The sequence below is a fragment of the Hibiscus syriacus genome, unplaced genomic scaffold (genome assembly GCF_006381635.1).
Source record: "Hibiscus syriacus cultivar Baekdansim isolate YM2019G1 unplaced genomic scaffold, ASM638163v2 tig00111402_pilon, whole genome shotgun sequence".
Taxonomy (NCBI): domain Eukaryota; kingdom Viridiplantae; phylum Streptophyta; class Magnoliopsida; order Malvales; family Malvaceae; genus Hibiscus; species Hibiscus syriacus.
In genome coordinates, this window is record NW_024063082.1 from 5009891 (window position 1) to 5033472 (window position 23582).

The following is a 23582-nucleotide window of genomic DNA, read 5'->3' on the forward strand; positions in this document are numbered from 1 at the left end:
CTTTTATCCCCATTATATGATGTTCACTGGATTAGAGGAGGTCTTTAAAATCATGTGAAAAGAAAGGAAAAAAGTTTTATCAACAATGATTAAGGGGGAAAAAACCTAGAAAATCGAAAAGAAAAGAGAGAGTGAGAAATTTTTTCTTGTTGGTGACGATTGATGAGTCACCGAAAACCAAAAGATGTTTGAAATAAGTATAACCGATATGAATAGAAGAGTTTTTTTTACTGTAACATCCCCATTTTTTCAAGTTAACACATGAGGGTTGACTTGAAAGATACGTGAACTATGTGGAGTCAATAATTATAACATTGGGTCAAATATGAGCCTAATTGGATGTGAATTGGATCCGATTGACCATAAAAAGAGAATTTTATGTGAAAGACAAATGGGGAATGACCAAAAGTGCAATTATATCATTACAGAAAATCAAGGTTGATATTATGAGATTTTGTACGGGTAGGTGCATGGGTTTTGGAGACAAAAAGTTGAATAGCTTTTACTTCTTCTCTCTATCTTCTTCCTTGTATACCTTTTCATCATTCTTCCTTTACCATGCTCTATAGATCAAATGTAAGTCCTTTAAGCATCTTTTATTCTCCCATTTAGACTTCAAATCCGTCTTTTAAGTCTTTCAGCAACTTTGTTTTGGATTAAAGACTCTTTCATTTCTTTTTAGCTAAAAAAAGTGGGTGTAGAGTGCTAAAGTTCAAGAAGAAGAGGAGAAGCAAGTGTAGTTAAGAAAGAAGTTTCATTTTAAGATTCTTTCAGTAAGGTAGTGTATTTCTAATTCTTTATGATATTATGACTATTAAATATGATACTTTGTCGAGATTTGGGTATTTATGCATTACGAAGGTTCTTACTTGATTTTTTCCTTTAATGATTTTTTTGTCAAGCTTTTGTGCTAGTTGATCCTAAATAACTTATTTAAGTTTTAAGACACAGTTTGAGGTTGAATTAGAGTGTTTGAAAGGGATTTTGAGTTATTCTCAAGCCTATAAATAAGTATTTTTGGATTTATGTATCGATATTTGATTAACAGTATTGATATTGGATGAGTTGGGATGAAATCTGAGCATTTTACATATGAATTATCGATATTGTTTATGAGAAAATCGATATTGTTCACGTGATATTGATACCAAAGGTAGGGGTATTGGTACCAGACAACTTCAAATACAATTTTTGGTATTGATACCAGTTAAGAATATCAATACTATAGAGAGAGTATCGATACCCTTAGCTTAGTGTCGATAGTACATGCCTGAAAAGTCACTTTTGACTTCGTGAATGGCTCGTAAAAGTGAGTGATGGCCTATAATAGTAAGATTTGACAATGAGTCATAAACGATAATTTTGTATACCAAGTAAAAAGTGTATGATATTGAAGAAATGTTATTATTAAGAGAAGCCAAAAAAAGAGAGTCCAAAATCCTCCATTTAGTTAGTAATGTATGGTGGTTTATCTATGAAATAAAGTTTAAGGTCATGATGGCTACTTATAAATTGATAAAATTAATAGATTTGATTGTCTAATAATAAATTTGATTATGGCAAATCACATGAACATGTAAATGATAATATCACAATATTACAATTTTCCAGAAGATTTAGAATTCAGGATTTTAAGAACTCTAGAGATCACGATAAACTAAGGATTGATAACAGAGGTGTGATTTACAAAGAAAATTCAAAAGAAATATAACATATATAAACATATCACATTCATATTCGGTTTTCAAATAATAGTTCTTAATTATTTTATTTCAAATTTATGTAAAAGCATATAAAGAAACATGATAATAGATAATTGTTTTCTCCATATTTTATCTAAACCTTGTGCTCATACAACGGTTTCACAAAGGAAATAATACATATAAAGGAACACCGAAAAAGAAGACTGAAAGCATGGCTGTAAAAGATGAAAAACCATTTATTTCATGGGATGCACATACTTAACGACACGTCAACAACACACATTCATATTCGGTTTTCAAATAATAGTTCTTAATTATTTTATTTCAAATTTATGTAAAAGCATATAAAGAAACATGATAATAGGTAATTGTTTTCTCCATATTTTATCTAAACCTTGTGCTCATACAACGGTTTCACAAAGGAAATAATACATATAAAGGAACACCGAAAAAGAAGACTGAAAGCATGGCTGTAAAAGATGAAAAACCATTTATTTCATGGGATGCACATACTTAACGACACGTCAACAGCACTTAGTAGTTACACCTGCAAATACTTGATCGCCGTTTGAACATCTTTGTCGCCTCTGCCGCTGCAGTTAATGACGACTCTGGTACCATGTGGTAGAGTCGGGCACAGCTTCTCCAAATACGCCAGTGCATGAGATGTCTCCAAAGCTGGGATTATGCCCTCCAGTCGAGACAATCTCTTGAAAGCTGCGTATATCTCATGCTATTTAGTAACCAAATTACAACAAAGGGAGATAAACAGTAGAATGAAAATGGTAAGAAAAACAACTTTGGATGATAAAAGCAGAAGTAAAATGTGAATATAATTATTTGATAAAAGCACAAGAGGGTAACGAAGCTGGTCAATTGCATTCATAGGTTTTTGTAAAGATATTCGAGCACACATTAGACAAAGGAACCGAAGAAGTGGACAATATCCAACATCTCCACAAAAACCAGTGTTGCAAATGTTTTAGATGTGCAAATTTAGACGATTCATCACTCGAAAGACGACACGTTATATACGCAATATCTTAAGTGAGCATATCGGAATAAAATGAGGGAGGGATGCAAGAGAAAGAGAAACATTTCCTCCTTCAAGAACATTTTATGTTTAAGGTTATCAGTCAAACCAATTTTGGAGAAAGTGATAAATTAACAGCCCACGATGGAGCACAGAAAATAAACCATAAAGAGAGAGGTGGAGATCCCGAGTGCATTGGATGATTTAAAGCCAAGGTGAAAATTAGGCAAACAAAAACTGATATCTCCAGAATATGCTCTACTCCTCGTGAAACTTCACAAGGTCTTGTAAATTTCAGGTAACTGGAAAGGCAGACAGCCTTTTAAGGTTTAAGATACACCCTAAAAAAAGTTAAAAAGGAATGTCTCTACAAATAATATTTTTCTTTTAGAATAGCAAAAAACAGTAAGTAGTCACAATCAGATACGACAGGATGAAGGATCGAAAACAACATGACTGTAGTTTCATACCTTCCAATGCTTCTTCATCTGTGACACTGTGGTACTCAGCTCGCCCTACATCTTTTAGAAAACTGTGCTCAGGTCCAACTCCGGGATAATCCAAGCTGTATAGCCACAACAAAAGGTTTCCAAATCATTCAAAGTACAATAAAGCAAGCCACATAAAAAACAAACAAATTCACTGTAAAAAATTCTTTACCCAGCGCTAATGGAATGAGGTTCGACTATTTGCCCATCTTCATCCTGCAATAAGTAGCTCATAGCTCCATGCAAAACTCCCACTTCTCCCTTGGTCAAAGTAGCGGCATGCTTGCCACTATCCAAACCAAAACCAGCAGCCTCTACGCCAATCAACCTAACATTCTTGTCATCAACAAACTCATGGAAAAGTCCCATAGCATTTGAACCTCCACCAACACATGCAACCAATACATCCGGTTTCCCTCCCCATTTTTCCAGAGCTTGTTTTCTTGTTTCTTTACCAATCACAGCATGGAACTCCCTCACCATCATAGGATATGGATGTGGACCAGCAACAGACCCCAAAATATAGTGAGTTGTCTCCACATTAGTCACCCAATCCCGGATAGCTTCCGAGGTAGCATCTTTTAGTGTTGCAGTGCCCGAATGAACTGCTCTGACCTATACGATAAAAAAAACAACTTCAAATAATTGGCCAATCCAAAGAGAAAGTGATACAGAACCTATATTCTAACAATGTATGATAAATGGCGTCTCATTTACCTCTGCGCCAAGAAGCTGCATTCTGAAAACATTAAGCGCCTGTCTTTCCATATCTTGAGCGCCCATGTAAATAATGCACTGCAAACCAAACCGTGCACAAACAGTAGCTGTCGCCACACCATGCTGACCAGCTCCAGTTTCAGCAATAATTCGTTTCTTCCCCAAATGTTTAGCAAGCAATGCCTGCGCAACAGCATTATTGATCTTATGAGCACCAGTATGGTTAAGATCCTCCCTCTTTAGGTAGATATCCGGCCCTTCACCATTAGGATGCTTGTAATGCTCAGACAACCGCTCCGCAAAATAAAGTGGAGTTTCCCTGCCAACATAGTCTCTCAAAATCCCAGCTAGTTCTTCCTGCAAATCAGAAACATTATTCCTAAAAATCCCCACTTCCAGTACCAAAAATAAAAATTCTTTCAAAGGTTTTTTTTTCATATTATTATTTCAAAGTTCAAACTCTTTAGAAGCTCTAACACTTCTCTTCCCTATTTTTGACAAAATATTTATCAGTATTGTTTTCAAAAAAGAAATTACGAAAGAACGTTATAACTTGCTTAAAGCCAACAAAGCTAAAAAGTAATGTCAATTCAAATATAATTATAATTCTTAATCATTCAAAAAAGCGAAAGTAATTCTTCCAAAAAAAAAAATTAGAACAAAAATGACCTGTTAGTATTTTTTTCTCATGAAAATGAAATTCGATATAAAAAATTACAATAAAAAAACTAAAACAAAATTGAAAAAAACAATCGTTTTCAAATTTTAGAAATGTAATAAACGATAAAAGAAAATTCAATAAATTCCCTTCTTTTAATCGAAGTCAATAAATTTTCAAGTTTCATCATTTTATTCATAACAGATTCATTGAGAAGAAAACCATATACAATTTTTTTAAAAAATCCAATCAACAAACACAGACAAAGGCTAGACTCAACTATTCCAAATAAATATTCATAATCACATACGAACAGAAATGTGCATAGATATACGGTGGATTCATTACGAAAATAACCTGAAATTGGTCATCTGTAGAGAGGGAATGAAAAGCCGTTTCCAGCTCAGAAAGGGCAGACATTAGGGTCTCGGGAACGTATTTCCCACCAAATTTCCCAAACCGACCGAACGAGTCTGGTCGTTTCCATCCTTTCGGATCCGAATCCACGGAAACCGGCGCAGCTGGCATTGGTTCTCTAGTCAAGGTACAAGAAATGGAAAAAAAATTCACAGGTGATGTCAGAGGCTCGACTTTGTTGAAATTGACAGGTAATTTCGAGGAGGAAGAAGAAAAGGGATTGCGTAGGCTAAGAGTGGCGGTGCTAGCGGCGGCGGCCATAATCGAGAGAATTTCAATTGTAGGGATTTGTTTGGGTGGGCTCTTTTACGCTTGGGGGAGTCGGGAGAAGAATCTAAAGAAAAAGAAGTGGGTCCAGTTAATATAAAACAATCGGAAAGATTTGATGGGAGGTGACGTGGCATTCTACCGTCTTACCAAATTTTCCTACTTGGAAATTGGTTTTTGGTTGGCTTCTTTTTAATCACGAAAAAGGAAAATGTTATTTAAAAAAACTTCTATTGTTTTAGGATATACTACGTGTTTAGTCACCCATTTATTTTTGTAATTTTGTTTTGATCATAATTATTTTTTTAAATCATACCTAAATTTTTGTTCTATTTTTATCACACACCATTAAAAAAAAACATAAATATCGTCGTGATAATTTTTATTTTTTAATGATAATGTGATATTATCTTATTGTGACACGTCAGCATCATCATTAATTTTTTAACGATTAATGATCAAAATAAAATTAAAATGTAACGTTAAATTCGCATTTTACCTTTTTTATGGTTAAAAGACATATATCACCCTCAAAGTTGTCCATTTTTCTCATTTCTCTCTCTCTCTCTCACATTTTTTAATTAATTTATCCCCATAGTTGTAAAAAGTCATCACCATTAGTCCATCATTATCCTCTTTTGTTAGAATTACCAGTCACGATCAAAATGTATCACGCAATATATACATTTCAATCCTAATAAAAGACTAACTTTGGAGGTAATATGTGCATTAAACCATAATAAAAACAATAGAAATGAAAGAAGTCCATTTTTAAAAACAATTTATCTTTTCTTTAAAAAGAAGATGAGAAAAAAATACTATTGATGAAAAATTGATATTATACCCATTTAACCCTAATGAAAGCTATAAAAATGAAAGAAGTCCATTTTCAGAAATAATTTCTTTTTCTTTAAAAATAAGTAAAGAAAAAATAATTTCCAATTATGAAAAGTAGGTAAGGCATAAATTTGCCACGTCATCTCTTATACAAATATTTTTCATTTTTTTTATCTCAACTAGGCCACTACATCTTTAATATTATAGTTCTAAATCCACTACATAGTTAGGGTTAGAATTATTATTTAGGGTAAATTACATGTTTAATGTATAAAATTTCACCTTTTTTTTGTTTTAGTACTTAAAATTTTTTTCAATACCATATCTAATGTTTAGTTTAGGTTTCAATTTGATACCCGTCGTTAAAAACTTAGCGACAACGTTGACATAGAATTATTTTCCCTTTTTCGATATTCCACGCATATTGTGATGTAAATTCCTCTGTATTAGTGTTATTAAGTTTTTAATGGCGGGTACCAAATTGAAATTTAAACTAAATGTTAAGCATTATTTTGAAATAAAATAAAATTTTAGGTACTAAAACAAAACAAAAAATGATAGTTTAAGTACTAAACATGTAGTTTACCCTATTATTTATTGAATTAATTTATGGGCTCTGTTAAATTTCAGATTTTAAGGCTTGGCTTTGTGCAATTTGAAGCTGAATATTGGGCTTTATATTGGATATTGATCTTTCATCTCTCAATGGGCTTCCATTCTCTTTCTCTCTTTTATCGCTCATAAACCCTTATCAAATCAGAATCTGCATTTCTCTTTGATATGGATAGCAAGTCTAGCAGAGGAAGACATGAGCGGTCTATTTCTCCATCTGATGGCCACCACAGGAGCAGACATATATCTCGCTCACCTGCGTCAAATTCAAGAGCTCGGGATGAGGTGTCCCGTTATTTCCACTTTATTTCTTACTCCTTTAGCTTATTTTTGTTTACAATTTCTATTTGTCATTATGTGGAGTTGCATTTTCACATTCTCATGCTAACAAAAATAATAAACACATATGAGGATATGCATTTTCAGTTATAATACGTTTGCTGTTTTTATTCATCTTGAATTGATGTCTAATGGTTTATTGTCAAAAACTTGTTATTTTAGGTTACTAACTCGAGAGGTTCTGAAGACCGGTACGCTACTCCTTAAGTTTAAGCCTCTTCTTTTTAATCTGCACCGAGGATATTTCTTAACGTATAGAAGTTCTATTGTCAAAAACTTGGCTCCTCTCTTTATTATTATTATTATTATTGTTATTCTTTTTCGTAAGGGGAGGGGGATTGTTGATTCAAAGAATTACCAAATCTAAAAGTTAATGTTGTTATTTGACCATTTCTCTTTAAAAAATAAATTAATTAATCCACTTTGCCCTGAGCTTTCTTTATATTTCTATGATCTATTAGTTCCTCTGCTTTTGATATGGTGATATTTGTCACATGATTTTCTATCTTCCTCCTATGGGTTTTGGGGAAAATATGTTGGTGAATCTACTTGCTTTTTAGGTTTCTAGTTTATGATTATGGTTATGCTTGTTATGCCAACTCTTTCTTTTTTCTTAAAGCATCCTTGTCCAGAACCCATGTACGTGGGAAAGCTTGGAAAGAATTGAACATACCCATTTAGGAAGCATATTCATACATGTATCTGACACACACGTAAGAAAGAGTAACATGGTTTTTGTTTTATTCTTGTAAGTTCTAAAATAGCCCAACAGTAGATTTCATTGTGTTCCTAAGCAGGGATGATGAAGATGATTCTCTGTCGCTGAGTGAAGGCAGCTGAGGAAGCTTTGGAAGCGAAAAAAAAAAAAGGTGGCAAATTACTTGGCTACTAGCTTTCTTTTATTTTTCATGTTTTATAATTTTGTGACAAATCGTTTCTTAACTAGTTGATACCCTGTGGTTCTATTATATTTGTACTGTCTAGAATTTCAAGTAATTTTAGTGGATTATTTTACATGGAAACTCTATGTATATTGTTTTTGGACCTTATAAGTTTGTAATAAGTTATTAAATCCAATATTTTGAAATATTTAAATATTGGTCCCTCATTTTATATGAAATTATGAAAAGGACCCTGTCTGATAAAAATTGTCACATGTTTCTTAACTAGTTAGATAAATCTTATGTGTGGTGTTTAATTTATCTTTTATTTACTTTATTGTAACTTGCAGCAAAAACCTACATTTGAGCTATCAGGAAAGCTTGCAGCAGAAACCAACAGAGTTAGAGATGTAACTCTGCTATTCAATGAACCACCTGATGCTTGAAAACCTAGTATAGGATGGAAATACATCAAAATCCCATCTTTGTTTCTCTTCACGCTCTTCAGATCTCAGCTCTCTCTCTCTCCCTTGACTCATTATCTTTACTCAAAATTCCCTCCTTGATTTCTCAAATCTCTTTCTTCATCATTTTTTCTTTCAATGTATGCAAAACCCCATCTTTTCCCCCTTTCATTTCATAGAACAATCCTCTAATCGTTCCAGTCTTTGTAACCACATTCCCTCAAAATTCCTTCTTTTTCTTCTTGTTTATTCCGTGGAATCCCATTTTTCCCCTTTGTTCGTTCAATCTTTGAAATTTCATTTCTTCGAGAACCTTTTTTTTCTTCTCACTTTTGAAAATGAGTAATTCTCAAGCACTCAAATCAACAAAACCTTCAAAGGTTTCAACTTTACCTCCTTCAAACCCTCCTCAGTTTCATCTCACCTTGCAATGGTAGAACTAAAGCAAAGGATTTTAACCTCACTTTCCAAGCTCTCTGATCAAGATACTTACCAAATTGCTGTTGAAGATATTGAAAAGACCATCCAATCTCTTTCCCCTGACTCCTTTCCAATGTTCCTCAATCTTTCCAAGCTGTAAAGAAAGAATCTTTGAGGTTACTTTCAGTGCCATGTAATTTCCATGGTGAATTGGCAGCTTCCCATTTGACTAAAATCATTGCCCACATTGTTAGAAGGCTGAAAGATGCTGACTCGGGGGTGAAAGATGCTTGTCGTGATTCGATAGGGGAGCTTTCAGGGCAGTGTTTGAAAGGGGAGAGTGGAGGGAATATGGTGGGGTTGTTTGTTAAGCCAATGTTTGAAGCAATGTGAGAGCAGAACAAAGGGTTACAATCTGGTGCAGCGACGTGTATGGCTAAAATGGTGGAATGTGCATCTGATCATCCTTTGGATGCTTTTCAGAAATTGTGTCCAAGGATATGCAAGCTGTTTAATAATCAGAATTTTGTGGCTAAGGCTACTCTTTTGTTAGTAGTGGCAAGTTTGTCACAGGTTTGTGTATCTGTTCTTTTTAGCTTGATTTTTAACCATGTGCATTGTTTAATTCATAGGGATAGTGATGATTAATAGGAACAAATTGAAGTTCTGAAAAATTATGCTGACCTTGTTGCAGGTGGGAGCAATTCCACCGCAAAGCTTGGAAGCTTTGCTGCTAAGCATCCATGAATTTCTTGGGAGCACAGATTGGGCGACGCAGAAAGCAGCAGCTGATACTTTAAGTTCCTTGGCACTGCAATCAAGCAACCTGATTGTAGATAGATCGACTTCGATGATAGCAATACTCGAGAGTTGCCGCTTTGATAGGGTAACTTTCTAGACCCATTTCTCTTTCGTATAATGCTTTTTATTTCCTAAAAGAAATGTATGGTTTGATTATTAAATTTTGATGCTTTTGGACATGACTGGTCGAAAACCATCTACTTTCTTTCCGTTTAATGAGCTGATCTGGTCTTGATTATTCTGGTATAATGTTTAATCATTTGTTAAACAGATGAAACCTGTAATAGATAGCATCACTGAAGCATTGCAATCATGGAAGAAAGTTGCAGGAGAAGAGGAAGAAGGTGCTGCAGACTCATGGTAAGCATGTTAGTTATGTGCTTTTAAGTTTTACGGGCTGTCCATTCTCCTTCTGATCTGTAGACTTTTTCTCTTACTGGATTGAATTTGTTTCAATTAATGCTGCAGATGATGACAATGCTCAACCAGCTGAATCATCAGAAAATAATGACTCTAAAAATCCAAGTGCTGGTGATAAAAAATACTTCAGTTTCTGTTTCCGAAGGCAAAGGCGGAAGTATTACTGACAAAGCAGTTGTAATTTTAAAGAAGAAAGCACCTGCATTAATAGACAGAGAGTTGAATCCAGACTTCTTTCAGAAACTCGAAACAAGGGGTTCCAATGATTTGCTGGTTGTAGTAGTTTTTCCTCGTAGATATCTTAATTCTTCAAACTTGAAGAGCGAGGAAGAGTCCAAAACAAATGATCCAGACACAAAAAGGAGGTCTAGTGGTGTGGGAAACAGCCAGACAGATGATTCTCATCTTCCACCAGCAAAAAGGGTAACATAGAGAGAGGAGCTGCTGGTATGCGGGATTAATGGCCTGAAGAGAAGGTAAATGGAAATGACCTAAGAAAAAGGGCAACCGATGCTGATGACAGGATAGATGAAAATCAAGGAGAGCCATCTAGAAATCGTTTGGGTTTCTCGAAAGTAGATGGACAGTCTGAAGGGTCCTTTATTAGCAACAAAGAAAGTTGGTTAGCTGTCCAGAGGCAGTTAGTGCAGCTGGAGAGACAGCAAACACATCTCATGAACATGTTGCAGGTATTTCTGAATTAAGCAGTTATATACACTTAGAGAATGTGTTCTTTCGATTTGTAAGATTCCTTGTTATGTTGCAGGATTTTATGGGTGTTTCTCATGATAGCATGGTAAAGTTGGAGAACAGAGTCAGGGGTCTTGAGAGAACTGTTGAAGACATGGCTAGGGATTTATCGATATCATCAGGCAGGAGAGGTGGTAACTTTTTGTCAGTATTTGAAGGATCTTATAATAGACCTTCAGGGAAGTATAACCTTTTTTCCGACTATGGTTCCAAGTTCAGCGGGTGAACTCTATTTGTTGAAAGATTTGCCCAATCTGATGGAATTGCTTCAGGTGTGAGGGGGAGGGGGCCTTCTTGGAGATCTGAAATGCCTGATGATTAGGATTTTCCTGCATTTGGTGTTTCCAGAAATGGGCAAGTTGTTTCAAGAAGAGCCCCAGCAAGCAGTAACCGGGATAGTAGATCACCCAAATCGGAACTTGAAAGTGATCCATTTGGTGACAGGAGAGGTTGGGATAAAGGTCCTGTGCTTGTGAGGCTCGGTGAAGGGCCTTCTGCTCGAAGTGTCTGGCAAGCATCAAAGGATGAAGCTAACTTGGAAGCAATTTGAGTAGTTAGGGAGGATGGTTTAACATCTCAATCAGGACGTGCTGTTGGTGATGACAACGTTGGACCAAAGCGAGAACCTATCTGGACTTCTTGGAGTAACGCAATGCATGCCCTTCAAGTAGGGGATATGGATTCTGCCTATGCCGAAGTTCTCACTACAGGGGATGATCTCTTGCTCATAAAGCTAATGGATAGATCAGGCCCTATGGTTGACCAACTATCAAATGAGATTGCAAATGAAGCCTTGCAGGCCATTGTTCAATTTCTTATGGAGCAAGATTTGTTTGATATCTGTCTATCCTGGATTCAACAGGTATGGATTCATCATCTTTGATCTCTTCAATCTGCTCTATTTAGACATTTTTCTTTTGTAAGTTCCCTATTAATTTTTGTTTCTGCCTTAAATTTTCAGCTGGTCAAAGTGGTGTTAGAAAGCAGACCGATGCACTGGGTATTCCCATGGAGTCGAAGAAAGAGCTTCTGTTGAATTTACACGAGGCAGCTTCCACGATTAATCCACCGGAGAATTGGGAAGGTGCAGCCCCTGACCAACTTCTATTACAATTGGCATCAGCCTGGAAAAATGAGCTGCAACAGTTTGATAAGTAAATCTGCTGGTTTTGGTTTTGGAATCCTGTGTTGTGCTTCCAAACTTCATGATATATTACTCCGGTTTGGTGTGCTTATATTACGTGAGGTGAATGATAAGTGAAAGGGAAAAAACCAAATAGCTAGGGTGGACTGGTGCTATAAAATGTCGATTGATTTGAAGCCGGCATAGGCTACTTATACATTTTTGTATGTCATGTATGATAAAATGTAACTACTCTGGAAATTTGTGGAGAATCCGAACATCTAATTAATTTCCATCTTAAAAGCGATCCTGCTCGAGTCTCTAACCATGTGTTTTATATAACCATATGCTTCTGTGCTGCTTTTAACTTGGAAACTACTCTTTCAATCCCCGCAACCCGAGCTTCAAGTCCGGTGGCTATCATGTTGGCTTCCATGAAAGTATTGCTTTCACCATTCATGCTGATGCTATCTTTACTATACGGCAAAAACTCTAACTCGTTCTCAGTTGATTCTCTCCCCAACCTTGCTGGTTCTTCATTGTGAACTTCACTATGTATAGCCTTTTCTGTTGGTGTCACGGAGAACTTCGTCTTTACGGATCCTCCATTATCTACCCCTGAAGGCGAGAGACCTTGAGCTTTATCCGGAGAGCAATTATCATGACCGGATGGTCTAGTAGTGACACTAGACTTTTGGTTAGACTCTTCAAAAGCTTGAGTTTCAGGTTCATCAACAAAAGGCTTAGGTTTTACAATAATAAATTTGGCAGGGAAACCAGAAGGAACACTGGCCTGATTCTCTCCCTTTCTTGCTTTTACCCATGGAATTCGTTTCGGCCTCTTCCTTGAATTCCTTTTTCTCTGCACTATACCTTTTATCACATCTTGTTGAACCATCATGGACACCTTCCACCATTCTGAATACCTGACAGTAATGTCAGGCTCGAAGAATCGAGACGGAATATACAATTTTGTACCACTTAGTGGCCTCAGGTAATTTTTCCAAGCGATTCCGGGAGACACGTTGGACCGAGCAACATGAGATGGTACGTCTTGATCAATTCCGAACTGCATTGCCACTCGATGCGGAAGGTACTGCTGTATGATGCATCCTGGTCCTTATCCAATCAACTCAGAAGGCCTCAAACATAGGGCAAACGATACTAATTCTTTTCTTGGCCTTTCATCGATCGATATCCACTCTTCTTTCTCTCTGTAAAATTCATGTCTCTGCTTGTTATTAACAACTTTAGCATATGGCCTCCAATCGAAATTCTCGCCGGCCGAATCCAAAACCATCCTCACATTTTCGACTTTCACTATCTCCACATCGTTCCATCTAGCTGATCTGGGATCAAACTCTTGGATCACCTTAGGCCGTGGCTGCAATGCCGGGAACCTTTCCCATGCCCAAAGCTGAACCAACTTCATCGGTGAACAAACCATAATTCTCGACACGGGACCATTGAATCTAGCTAAACCAACATTGGTTTCTTTCAACAAAGTCAAGTCCTTATAAATACTAGCCGACACAGCTGGTCCTAGTGCCACAACTTGGCCCCTAGCCAAAAGGCATGCAATTGGAAACACTTTCTTTTTCATGACTACATCAGCGTCTGGGAAAACAAACCTTGTTAATCACCATGAAAGAAAGGCTTCATGCTCAATATCTAACCCACTTCCAGTAAAATAATCCATCCACTCAGTTAAACTTGTCCTTCTACTTGCACCCCCTCTGATTTTCTTGTGTTCTGCAACAAGTTTATCTTCAGCTTCCTTGAGTTGTAGGCCATCACCGGAGAACGTAACAGGGAAGCCTACAATTGAATAGCCTCCCAAAATCATCACATCTTCTAAAGAGATTGTTGTTTCACCCCAAGGGAAGAAGAAAGTGTTGGTTTTGGGGTTCCATTTCTCTGCTAAACCAAAGACTAAGTCATGATATCTTTTAATCGAGCAAGTTGAGCTCATTATTGCTTCGAAGATACCAGCTTTTTCCCAGATTGGTTGGTACATGGGACGCATGGTATTAACCCAAAAAACCCAAGCTTTTATTGGGTTTATCCAACCGACGAATTTGATCTGCAAAGGCCACTCTTTAGGCTGAAAACTGTAGGGTAGAGAAGAGAAGGATAGTGGGAAAAGCTCCGGGATTTGTTCATCAATGGAAGATAGAGTTGGTTTAAGGAAATGGGCAGTTCTTAAATATGGTTTCCCATTAGCAAAAAGTGACACCATAAGCCCTTCTCTTTCTTCAACAATGGCCTCATTTTCATTTCCGGCTGGTTCCGCCATTGTAACCAATGATCCTCACCGGAAAAAAACGACCTGCTGTACGAAAAAGATAGTATCACTAGGCATGCAACTCATGTTTTCTTAGGGTCTTGTATAGATAGCAGGGGGGTAATTACATCAGGTTACCTTTCTTTTTCACTGGTTTTGTATTTGAAGTTTTGGCAATTTATCACAATAATACATTTTCAATTTTTTTATTAATAAGGTATTCAAATAATATTTTTACCAAAATAATATCCTTTTGATGAAGACGCCTCTAACGACTTTTGATACTATTTTTTATGAGCTTTTGCTTATATGGTAGGGTTTCCGAATGATTTTTTTTCTCAATATTGCGTTATCCATAATAAAATAAAAATAAATAGAAATATAAAATAAAAATCATACGATTTTTATTAAAAAAAACACACATGATACATGACAAAGATGCATATTATACGAGCACGAATACCTATATATGTTTTTTAATTGTCATATTAGACTCATAATTACACAAATTTTATTAAAAAAAAGAAGTAACTTAATCAAATTTGTATCAATATGATAGTTAAAAATAATTATTTTCTTATAAAATACTTAGAATCTCAGTATTCAAAATTGTAGTTAATTTTTATACTAATACGAGTTTGATCAAGTTTATTTAACAACTTAAAACTATATGTATCGTAGATGTCATTCAATCGTGCTTTGTACAATTACATATCATTTACACGTATCGTGTGCATTATCCAACCACCAAAACGGAAAACGGAAAAGATATCATAGAAACCGGCAATAGTACTGGGCCAACCAAACTATTAAGCGATTCCGTGATGAGTTTAATTGGTCAACCTCTGTTTGACAAAGAGAGCCTGTCCATTTCCACAACCTATCTGGACAAAGAATAAGCTAATCAGGCCTTCCATAATCAGTCAACAATCAGTAACACCAAAATCCCAGCTTTGTTTGGGTTTATCGAACCACCAAATCTGCCCTTTAATTGGTTCATTAAGGGAGGATTAAGTTAGCAAAAAACTGAAACCATAAGCTCTTCTCTTTCTTCAACAATGGCTTCAATTTCATTTCATGTTGGTTCCACCATTGCATCAAATGCTTCTCATTTAAAATCGACCCACCTTACAAAAGAAAAGTTAGTGTATCTAAGGGTGAACGTTAGATCGAATCGAATAAAAAAAAATTCGAGTTATTCGAATTTTTATTTGAAACTTTCTCGAGTTGAATTCAATTTATAAATTTGAGTCAAGTTGTTCGAATTTCTATTTAAATTTAATTGTAAATATTTAAGATATTATTGTAATATTTGATTCTAATTTGATACATATATATCATACAAAATTGAGGGGTTCGACTCAAACTCGAAAATCAATCCACTAATTACTAAAAATTTAAGTTATTCGAGTTCTATTTTATAGTTCAAGTTTATAACTATTTGACTTTTATTTTTAGCGGTGCAAATGAATTGAGCTTGAACGAATAAGGTTGTGTTCGTGTTCGTTTATTTACTTTTAAAAATATTCATATTTAAATTTTTAATATCATGTTAATGTTTATTTATATTTTTGAAAGTGTTTGCGTTCACTCATTCAGCATTTACAAACATGTTCGTTTAATATTCACATATATATTCATTTAGTGTCCGCGAACATGTTCATTTGTAAGCTAAAGTATGATAAATTTATATCATTAGTGATTAAACTCCTTAAACTTCATAGTTTAATCTTTAAATTTCACCATTTGTTCAATTTAATCCCTAAATTCACCAATATTTAAAGTGTAAATGAATAAAAGGTAAACGAGCTTCTAAACATAAACAAACAAGTCGATAAACGAGTTTGTTCGTGAATATAAGCAATTGAACATAGACGAACGTTACACAAACAATTCACCTAACATTCTGTTCACTTACAACCTATTTCAAAATTTGAGTCAAAATTTTTCAAATAAAAAAATATAAATTTTTAGAGTTGTTTTACTCCCACCTTGTAAGTCACTGAACATTTTACTCTTGTTTTAAATTTTTAGGGTCTGCGATAACCTTTGGAACTATAATAGCTGGATGGTAATCTGCATACATAGGGTGCAATTACCATTCTTTATTGTCTGACTTGAATTTGAACTATAATTATACGAAAGAAATAGTAAAGTAAAAATAAAAGATGAAGGGTGTTCTAAGGGAACGATACCACAAATAGCAAAGGCCAGTGTGAAAATGCACCATGGGCATCTCTGTTTCAGCACAACTTGTATTATTGTGATAGTAGCTCAATTGTCAATTCCATAAAATATGCATCCCTCATCATGTATATATCATCAACCGATCAGGCACTACTTTTAACAATGCATATCCATCATCATCGGGATGCATAATAGTAGGATAAAAACCAGCAGGCCTCATTGCTAACAAGGAAATCAAACCCTTGCCATCTCAAAATCGTTTAGGCCATGATTGATTGCACAAAATTAAAAGATAAACTTGCATACAAGATGCATATCCGATTAATGCCAACAGAAAATGTATTCAACGATGAACAATATAAAACATTTTCTTTTTGCATCCCTCAATATCATGTATTTATCGTCAGGTGATCATTAATCGATCAGTCACTACTTGTAACAATGCATATCATCATCTTTGGGATGCAGAACAGTAGAGCTAAAAGCCTAAAAGAAATCACCCACCATCAGTTTGATCTGTATTGATATCACCATAAAAGATCCTTGGCATGCAAATCAGTGTAGAGTTAACAACCAACAATACCAGAAAGCATTCAATCTAAGCAAAAAGGAACACAAATAATCTACAAAAAGGAAATCACAGTAAAAGATTAGATGAAATTAAAAAATTATTATACCCTCAGAATTAGATATTCTTCGTATTGAAATCAGGAACTTTCAAAATAAAATAAAAAGATCATCACAGGGATTATAAATTTGATCATAATTAAATAATAACTCCTATCAAGGAAAAAAAGCATTTTTTTATTGGAACTGCATGTTTGATTAAAAAATGAGGAACTTTTAATAAAATAAAATAAAAAGCAAAACCCACAAATAAAAACCATCATCGGCATCCCTCAGGTTCCTCGGGCAATATCATCAACAAAATCAGGCTCCTTTTGGAAAATTCGTACTTAAAAATGAAAAGAAAAAAAGGCAGAATTTTGAGCCTGTTGATGAACTTGGAAAGACTGTGATTTGGAATGAAGAGTGATGCGGGTAGCAGTGATGTACGGCAAATTTAATATATGATTTAAGGAAATTTATTATTAGAGATATTAATATTTTTTAATATTTTTGATATTTTTAATAAATTGTTATTTAAAATATTATTTTTTTATTAAAATTATTAATTTTACTAATTAATTTTCGGTAAAATTTAATATTAATATTTTTGATAGAAAAATAATAATTTAAATAATATTTTACTGAAAATATTAAATATTTTCGGTAGCGCTCAATATTAATATTTTTAATAAAAAAATAATATTTTAAATTATTACTTTATCAAAAATATTAATATTTTTAATAAAATATTTTCTTAATAGTATATTACATTCCAATTAATGCACTAGACTTCTAGGTAATTTATAGGACGAGATAGATAAAGCTTTAGATATTTTCTGGTGCAATGGGATGGGCTGGTTATGGGTTTTGAGCCCAAGAAAGAAAGCTTTGCTTTCTCAAATGGAAAAGATTATATTCTGTGTACTTCGTTGGTTAGCTCAGCTGAAAGTCTCAGACGAAAAACACATACCATGGAATCAAAGAACAAAATTATGGTTCTGGGTTTTGCTTTCTTAGCTGTATTTTTAACCTCAGGTGTCAAATCTTGGACTGGTGAGATTCATGGCAGGGTTGTCTGTGATGTTTGTGCTGATTCTTCTATTGGTCCTGAAGATCATGTTTTAGAAGGTTCCTTTTCTCTTCAATCCTCTCTCTGCTTCATTTATAATCGTCAACCATGGTTGTTTGAAAGTTAAAATCATGTTTGTTTATCTGAATTTTGAAGTGGGATTTGTGTTGGAATTATGATTCTTAAGGTGTCGGTGGGATTTCAGTTTCTGTGTAAAGATGAAAGTTTGTCCCTTGTTTGGGTTAATCACTGCTTATATTCTTACGAACTTGAATGATTTAGTTGAATTTTGACTAATTCAGATGATGGATGGCCTTATTTATATAACTGCCTTGGATTGATTCAATTTATGCTAAAGATTGAACAAAGAAAATAAAACAAAATGACCTTTTTCATGGTGTGATTAGTTCGCTGTAATTTACCTTTGTGTAAATTGCTTCTACGATAGGAGCTTGGTCGATAGAATTTCCGGTGGCTAAAGGCTAATATAGTGTTAGAAAGGATCTCTGAGCTGACTCCTGTTTGTACAAGGAATTCGGTTAATATGTTTAAAATGGAGAATTGTTGGATATGTTGATGATCTTTGTTCACTTTTTCATCTGAGACTGTGATGGCTGTTAGCTTTCTTCTTACTTTGTTGTTTAATTTACTGCAATTTGTGAAGGACAGGTCTAGGGTTCCGGTGATGTAAATATCTTATTGTGACCGATTCATCCTGGTCCAAACAATCGTGCTTGCTCGATTAACTGATAGCTAAATATATTGCAAACCACAATTATAGTGTTGGAAGGGGTTTCCTAGCTGAGTCATGTTGTGTATTCTCTGAAAAGTCTGTGCTAGGAACTTTGTTAATAGTCAAAATGTTAAACTCTGTGATGTTTATGATCTTTGGTTTCGATTTTTTTTCCTTCTTCGACTGTGATGATTTTCATGTTAGATCTTTTTCCTACCATGTCTGCAACTCATCCTGGTCACAATGACACCATTTTATTTTTATTTTTTTTTGCATACTTGGTGAAGTTAGTACATTATCAATCAAAGAATGAAGGGTGTTTGAAACTTTCTCGTAGATTGGAAAAAGTCTCGGGGCATTTTATAAATAAGTCCTTATTCATTTACATAATCGAGAAAATGATGTTCGGAGTCGATATAACTGGTCATAGTCTAGTGATGGTAGATCAAGTCTTTAGCACTGCACTGATAGACATGAGGAAACTTTGTGATCTTGAAGAACTGAAGATGTTCGAGATTTTTCCTCAAGTGGTCAGCAGCCACACTAAAATGCAATATTTTATCCATTGCATTCCGCTTCCACACTTTTAACCCTAATTGCCATTGCCATTGCCGACAGGGCTGGATGATGCAATATCTGTTCTATGTTGCCTTCATCTTTAAAGTTGTACAATGTCGTCGATGCTTTTTTCGGTTTGGTCATCTAGTGAATTTCTGACTACTTTAACCAAACAAATTCAATCGTTTTCTTGGAAGGTCATAACTAAGATTTATTAGAGTATAGTCTACAGCTGATTAGCTGTAACTGTTTCTGGTTGAGTTGTTATAACTGTTTTTGGTTAGTTGAGCCGTTTCTGGTTAGTTGGGCTAGTCAGTTAAGCCTGGTGTTATATATAGTGGGCCTGTCCACTATTCATGACCCAATGTGTGAAGTATTATTTTTTGTATTCTTCTGAACCTTGTATTCATTTATATCAGTAAAGTTTTACAGAATGGTTTGGTGGAAAGGAGGCATCGACAGATAGTTGAGGTAGGCCTTTCTATGCTAGCTCAGGCTTGTATGCCTTTAAGTTTTTGGAATGATGCCTTTTCCAGTGCTGTCTTTCTTATTAATCTGTTACCTACACGTGTGCTGTCTGGTATATCACCATATGAGAAAATTTTTCATAAAGCACCAGATTACAGTTTTTTAAGAATTTTTGGTTACACATGTTACCCTTTTTTAAGACCCTATAATCAGCAAAAGTTTCAATTTCGTTCTTTTGCATGTGTCTTCTTGGGGTATTCACCTGCTCACAAGGGATATAAGTGTTTAGACTCTAGTGGTCGTGTCTACGTGTCAAGACATGTTAGATTTGAAGAAAATGAGTTTCCATATCAGCAACACCAAAGTTTTCCCACTGTTTCTAGTTTGTCAGGTTTAAACAGTCGAAAGCGTTCAAGTGTCAACAATATTTCTCAAAACTGTTTATTTTATCCTTCATTTCTTTCCATTCCTACTAGCACACACAATCACAAGTCAGACTTACCATCCACTACACCGTCAACATTATCATCTTCACCACAAAACTCATCACATCTCCATTTTCTTCTTCAAATTCATCTCATTCAAATTCACCATCTTCTACACCATCAACATCACCATCTTCACCGCATGTATCACCTTCATCACAACAATTCATCTCATCCCCATCTCATCCATGCGTCTCAGAACCGAATGAAACTACTAATTCATACCACCTCCTTCACCATCACCACCACCTTCACGATCACCATCACCTTCATCATCATCATCACCTTCATCATTACCACCTCTTTCACCATCATCACCATCATCTCCACCTCGGCTAGTTCAAAATGTTCATCCTATGGTCACTCGTGGCAAAGCCGGTGTTTTTAAGCCTAAAGTGCTGCTTGCTGAGACAAGTCCTCGAGAACCAGCAAATGTCTATGAAGCATTGCAACATCCTGCTTGGTGTGAGGTTGTTCAAAGTGAATATGCTGCTCTTATGAAGAATGGTACGTGGGAGTTAAAGCCTCTGCCACCAGCACGAAAAGCAGTAGGCTGTAAATGACTTTTTAAAGTCAAGAAGAAGCCTGATGGTTCAGTTGAAAGGCTTAAGGCTCGTCTAGTGGCCAAGGGATACTCTCAAATGGTGAGAAGAGATTTTTCCGAGACGTTTAGTCCAGTGGTTCAAGCGAGTACAATAAGAACTATACTGGCAGTTGTTGTCATGAAAGATTGGCCACTTAGACGAATTGGCATCAACAATGCATTCCTTAATGGGAGGCTAACTGAGGAAATATACATGTGTCAACCTCCAGGATTTGAGCAAAGAAGTGAAGATGGGAAGGAACTGGTATGTTGCTTGAAGAAGGCTCTTTATGGGCTTAGACAAGCACCTAGAGCATGGTTTGAGACCTTGAGAAAGTTTCTGATTGAAAGCCGGGACTTTGTTGCTTCAAAAGCTGATTCTTCTCTGTTTATCAGAAACTCAACATGTTCTCAAGTGTTGTTAATGGTATATGTAGATGATATAGTTATCACGGGAAGTCAGGTGATAGAAGTGGATGCTGTAGTGTAAGCGATTAACAAGGAGTTCTCTCTTAAAGATTTGGGCCAGCTAGAGCTGTTTCTTGGAATGCAAGTTGAACATTCTCAGAGAGGCTTGTTCTTGAATCAAAAGAAGTATATCTCTGAGCTACTAAAGAGGTCAAGCCTAGATGAGTCAACTCCCACTCCTACTCCCATGGTTGTTGCTCCTAAACTCAAGGCAAATGATGGACAGTTGTTTGGTGATGTTCATCTTTATTGTAGTATTGTGGGAGGTTTGCAGTATATATGCTTAACAAGACCTGATATAGCCTATGTTGTTAATAAGGTTAGTCAGTACATGAACAATCCATGTGATACTCATTGGAGGGCAGTGAAACGTATACTGAGGTATCTCAGTGGGACACTTGAGTATGGGTTGTTTTTCTCACAAACTAAAAATTTCAGTCTTGTCTGCTACACTGATGCAGACTGGGCAGCCTCGGTGGAAGACAGACGATCCACAACAGGCTACTGTGTATACCTTGGAGGTAATCCAATTGCATGGTGCTCTAAGAAGCAAAGTGTTGTCTTCAGATCTACATCAGAAGCAGAGTATAGGAGTCTTGCTAATTCTGTTTCTGAGTTGGTTTGGATTGAGCAGCTACTTGGTGAAGTAGGGATTAATGTAACTGGAAAGCCAGTTGTATGGTGTGATAACACCTCTACAATCTCTATGGCAGCAAATCCAACGCATCATGCTCGCATAAAGCATGTAGAAATTGGCATTCACTTTGTAAGGGAAAGAGTTTTGGCTGAACAACTTAGTGTTAACTTTGTTCCTTCTGCATAACAGGTAGCTGATATTCTCACCAAACCGTTGCCACCTGCAGTGTTTGGTGACATCCGCTCTCGTCTTGGTGTAAAGTCTTGGGCTGAGATCAGTGGTACCAATCATGTCAAGCAAGTCTGAAGTTGTCAGGAAAATGTTGAATTCGCAATCCAGATCAGTAGAAAACCCAGAGAATATTAGAGTATAAAATGCAGTTGTCTACAGCTAATTAGCTGTAACTGTTTCTGGTTGAGTTGTTATAACCGTTTTTGGTTAGTTGAGCCGTTTCTGGTTAGTTGGGCTAGTCAATTAAGCCTGGTGTTATATATAGTGTGCCTGTCCACTATTCATGACCCAATGTGTGAAGTATTATTTTTTGTATTCTTCTGAGCCTTGTATTCATTCATATCAGTAAAGTTTTACAGTGTTCGTCTTCTCTCTTTTGCTTTGATTCTCCTTTTCCTTTTCTTTCCAGTTCATCACTGGTAGTGTTATCTTCATTTCTTTTCAAGATTTCCAACAGGGTAGAAACGTCATCAATGAGAACTTGACCAGTTCATCTTATATTTACAAACCACTAATTTGTTTCGGTGCAGGTGCTGAGGTTGCTGTTCTTTGCATCACAAAATCTGGGGAAGTAGTAAACTATCAGGCTTTTACAAACGCTAAGGGGTTATACACCGTTGCTGAAACGATGCCCGAGAGTGACCGTTGGGATGCATGCTTGGCCCGACCTATCAGTAGTTTCCATGATCGCTGCAACCGTCTCGGACACGGCAGCACCGGGATCAAGTTCACCTATAACCGTCCGTCGGGTCATTTTCACACTATCCGACCTTTCGTGTATCGACCCTCCACCAGTCCGACGTACTGCATTTAAACAGTTGGTTGATTACTGTTCTTGAGTTGCAGCCATGAATGTCCCACACATAACCAAATGAAATTAATGATCTTTATGTTTGCAACTTAGCCTCTGCATCTTAGTCCTATCAGGATGTATAAGGATTCAATATCTGTAATTTATTCTAATAATTAAATTTGATTATAGATATTAATTTATAAGATATCGATTTTGAATTATTATTCTATGCTATATCTAAATGTTTATATTTGGATTTATTCTAAATTTATGATCGATGATAAAACTTTATATAATTTTGGCATACAATACATGGATCTTAATAACTCTATTTTAATGAATAATAAATGATATTTATCGAAAGAATCTAACCGATGGAAATATATAGAACTCTAAAAAAAAATTAAGGTAAGTCGCATCAATTATTAATTTGGTTCCAAATGGTTTTCTTTCTAAAAATTATAATTTATTTATTCAATTTAAATATTATTTTAAATATATTATTGAACTGTTAAATATTAGATAAAATGTTATATAATATGATATA

The 23582-nt window shown here is 35.4% G+C and overlaps 2 protein-coding genes, 1 non-coding gene and 2 pseudogenes across 4 annotated transcripts; 2 read left to right on the forward strand and 3 right to left on the reverse strand.

The window, feature by feature from the left end:
• Nucleotides 1-1912: 1912 nt before the first annotated feature.
• On the reverse strand, nucleotides 1913-5322 carry LOC120162089 (tryptophan synthase beta chain 1). 2 transcript variants are annotated; one of them, XR_005519530.1, is made up of 6 exons: nucleotides 4957-5322; nucleotides 3942-4298; nucleotides 3397-3839; nucleotides 3207-3301; nucleotides 2192-2420; nucleotides 1913-1936 (listed from the first exon to the last, which is right to left on the reverse strand). XR_005519530.1 is itself a non-coding variant. In XM_039172269.1 (5 exons), exons 1-5 carry the CDS (start codon nucleotides 5275-5277, stop codon nucleotides 2245-2247), a joined length of 1392 nt encoding a protein of 463 aa, XP_039028200.1. In that variant the 5' UTR covers nucleotides 5278-5322; the 3' UTR covers nucleotides 2145-2244. The 2 variants fall into 2 exon arrangements, 1 of the variants encoding a protein (XP_039028200.1); XM_039172269.1 differs by lacking the exon at nucleotides 1913-1936 and having other exon boundaries at nucleotides 2145-2420.
• Nucleotides 5323-6898: 1576 nt separating this feature from the next.
• On the forward strand, nucleotides 6899-12036 carry LOC120162092 (annotated as a pseudogene).
• A 979-nt stretch (nucleotides 12037-13015) lies between these two features.
• On the reverse strand, nucleotides 13016-14222 carry LOC120162093 (annotated as a pseudogene).
• A 2291-nt stretch (nucleotides 14223-16513) lies between these two features.
• Nucleotides 16514-16588, reverse strand: LOC120162580. Its single transcript, XR_005519563.1, has one exon. It is a non-coding gene; the product is annotated as a small nucleolar RNA R21 (small nucleolar RNA).
• Nucleotides 16589-17855: 1267 nt separating this feature from the next.
• LOC120162091 lies at nucleotides 17856-23259 on the forward strand. The gene is made up of 2 exons (XM_039172271.1): nucleotides 17856-18138; nucleotides 22773-23259. Exons 1-2 carry the CDS (start codon nucleotides 17871-17873, stop codon nucleotides 23054-23056), a joined length of 552 nt encoding a protein of 183 aa, XP_039028202.1. The 5' UTR covers nucleotides 17856-17870; the 3' UTR covers nucleotides 23057-23259.
• Nucleotides 23260-23582: the final 323 nt, after the last annotated feature.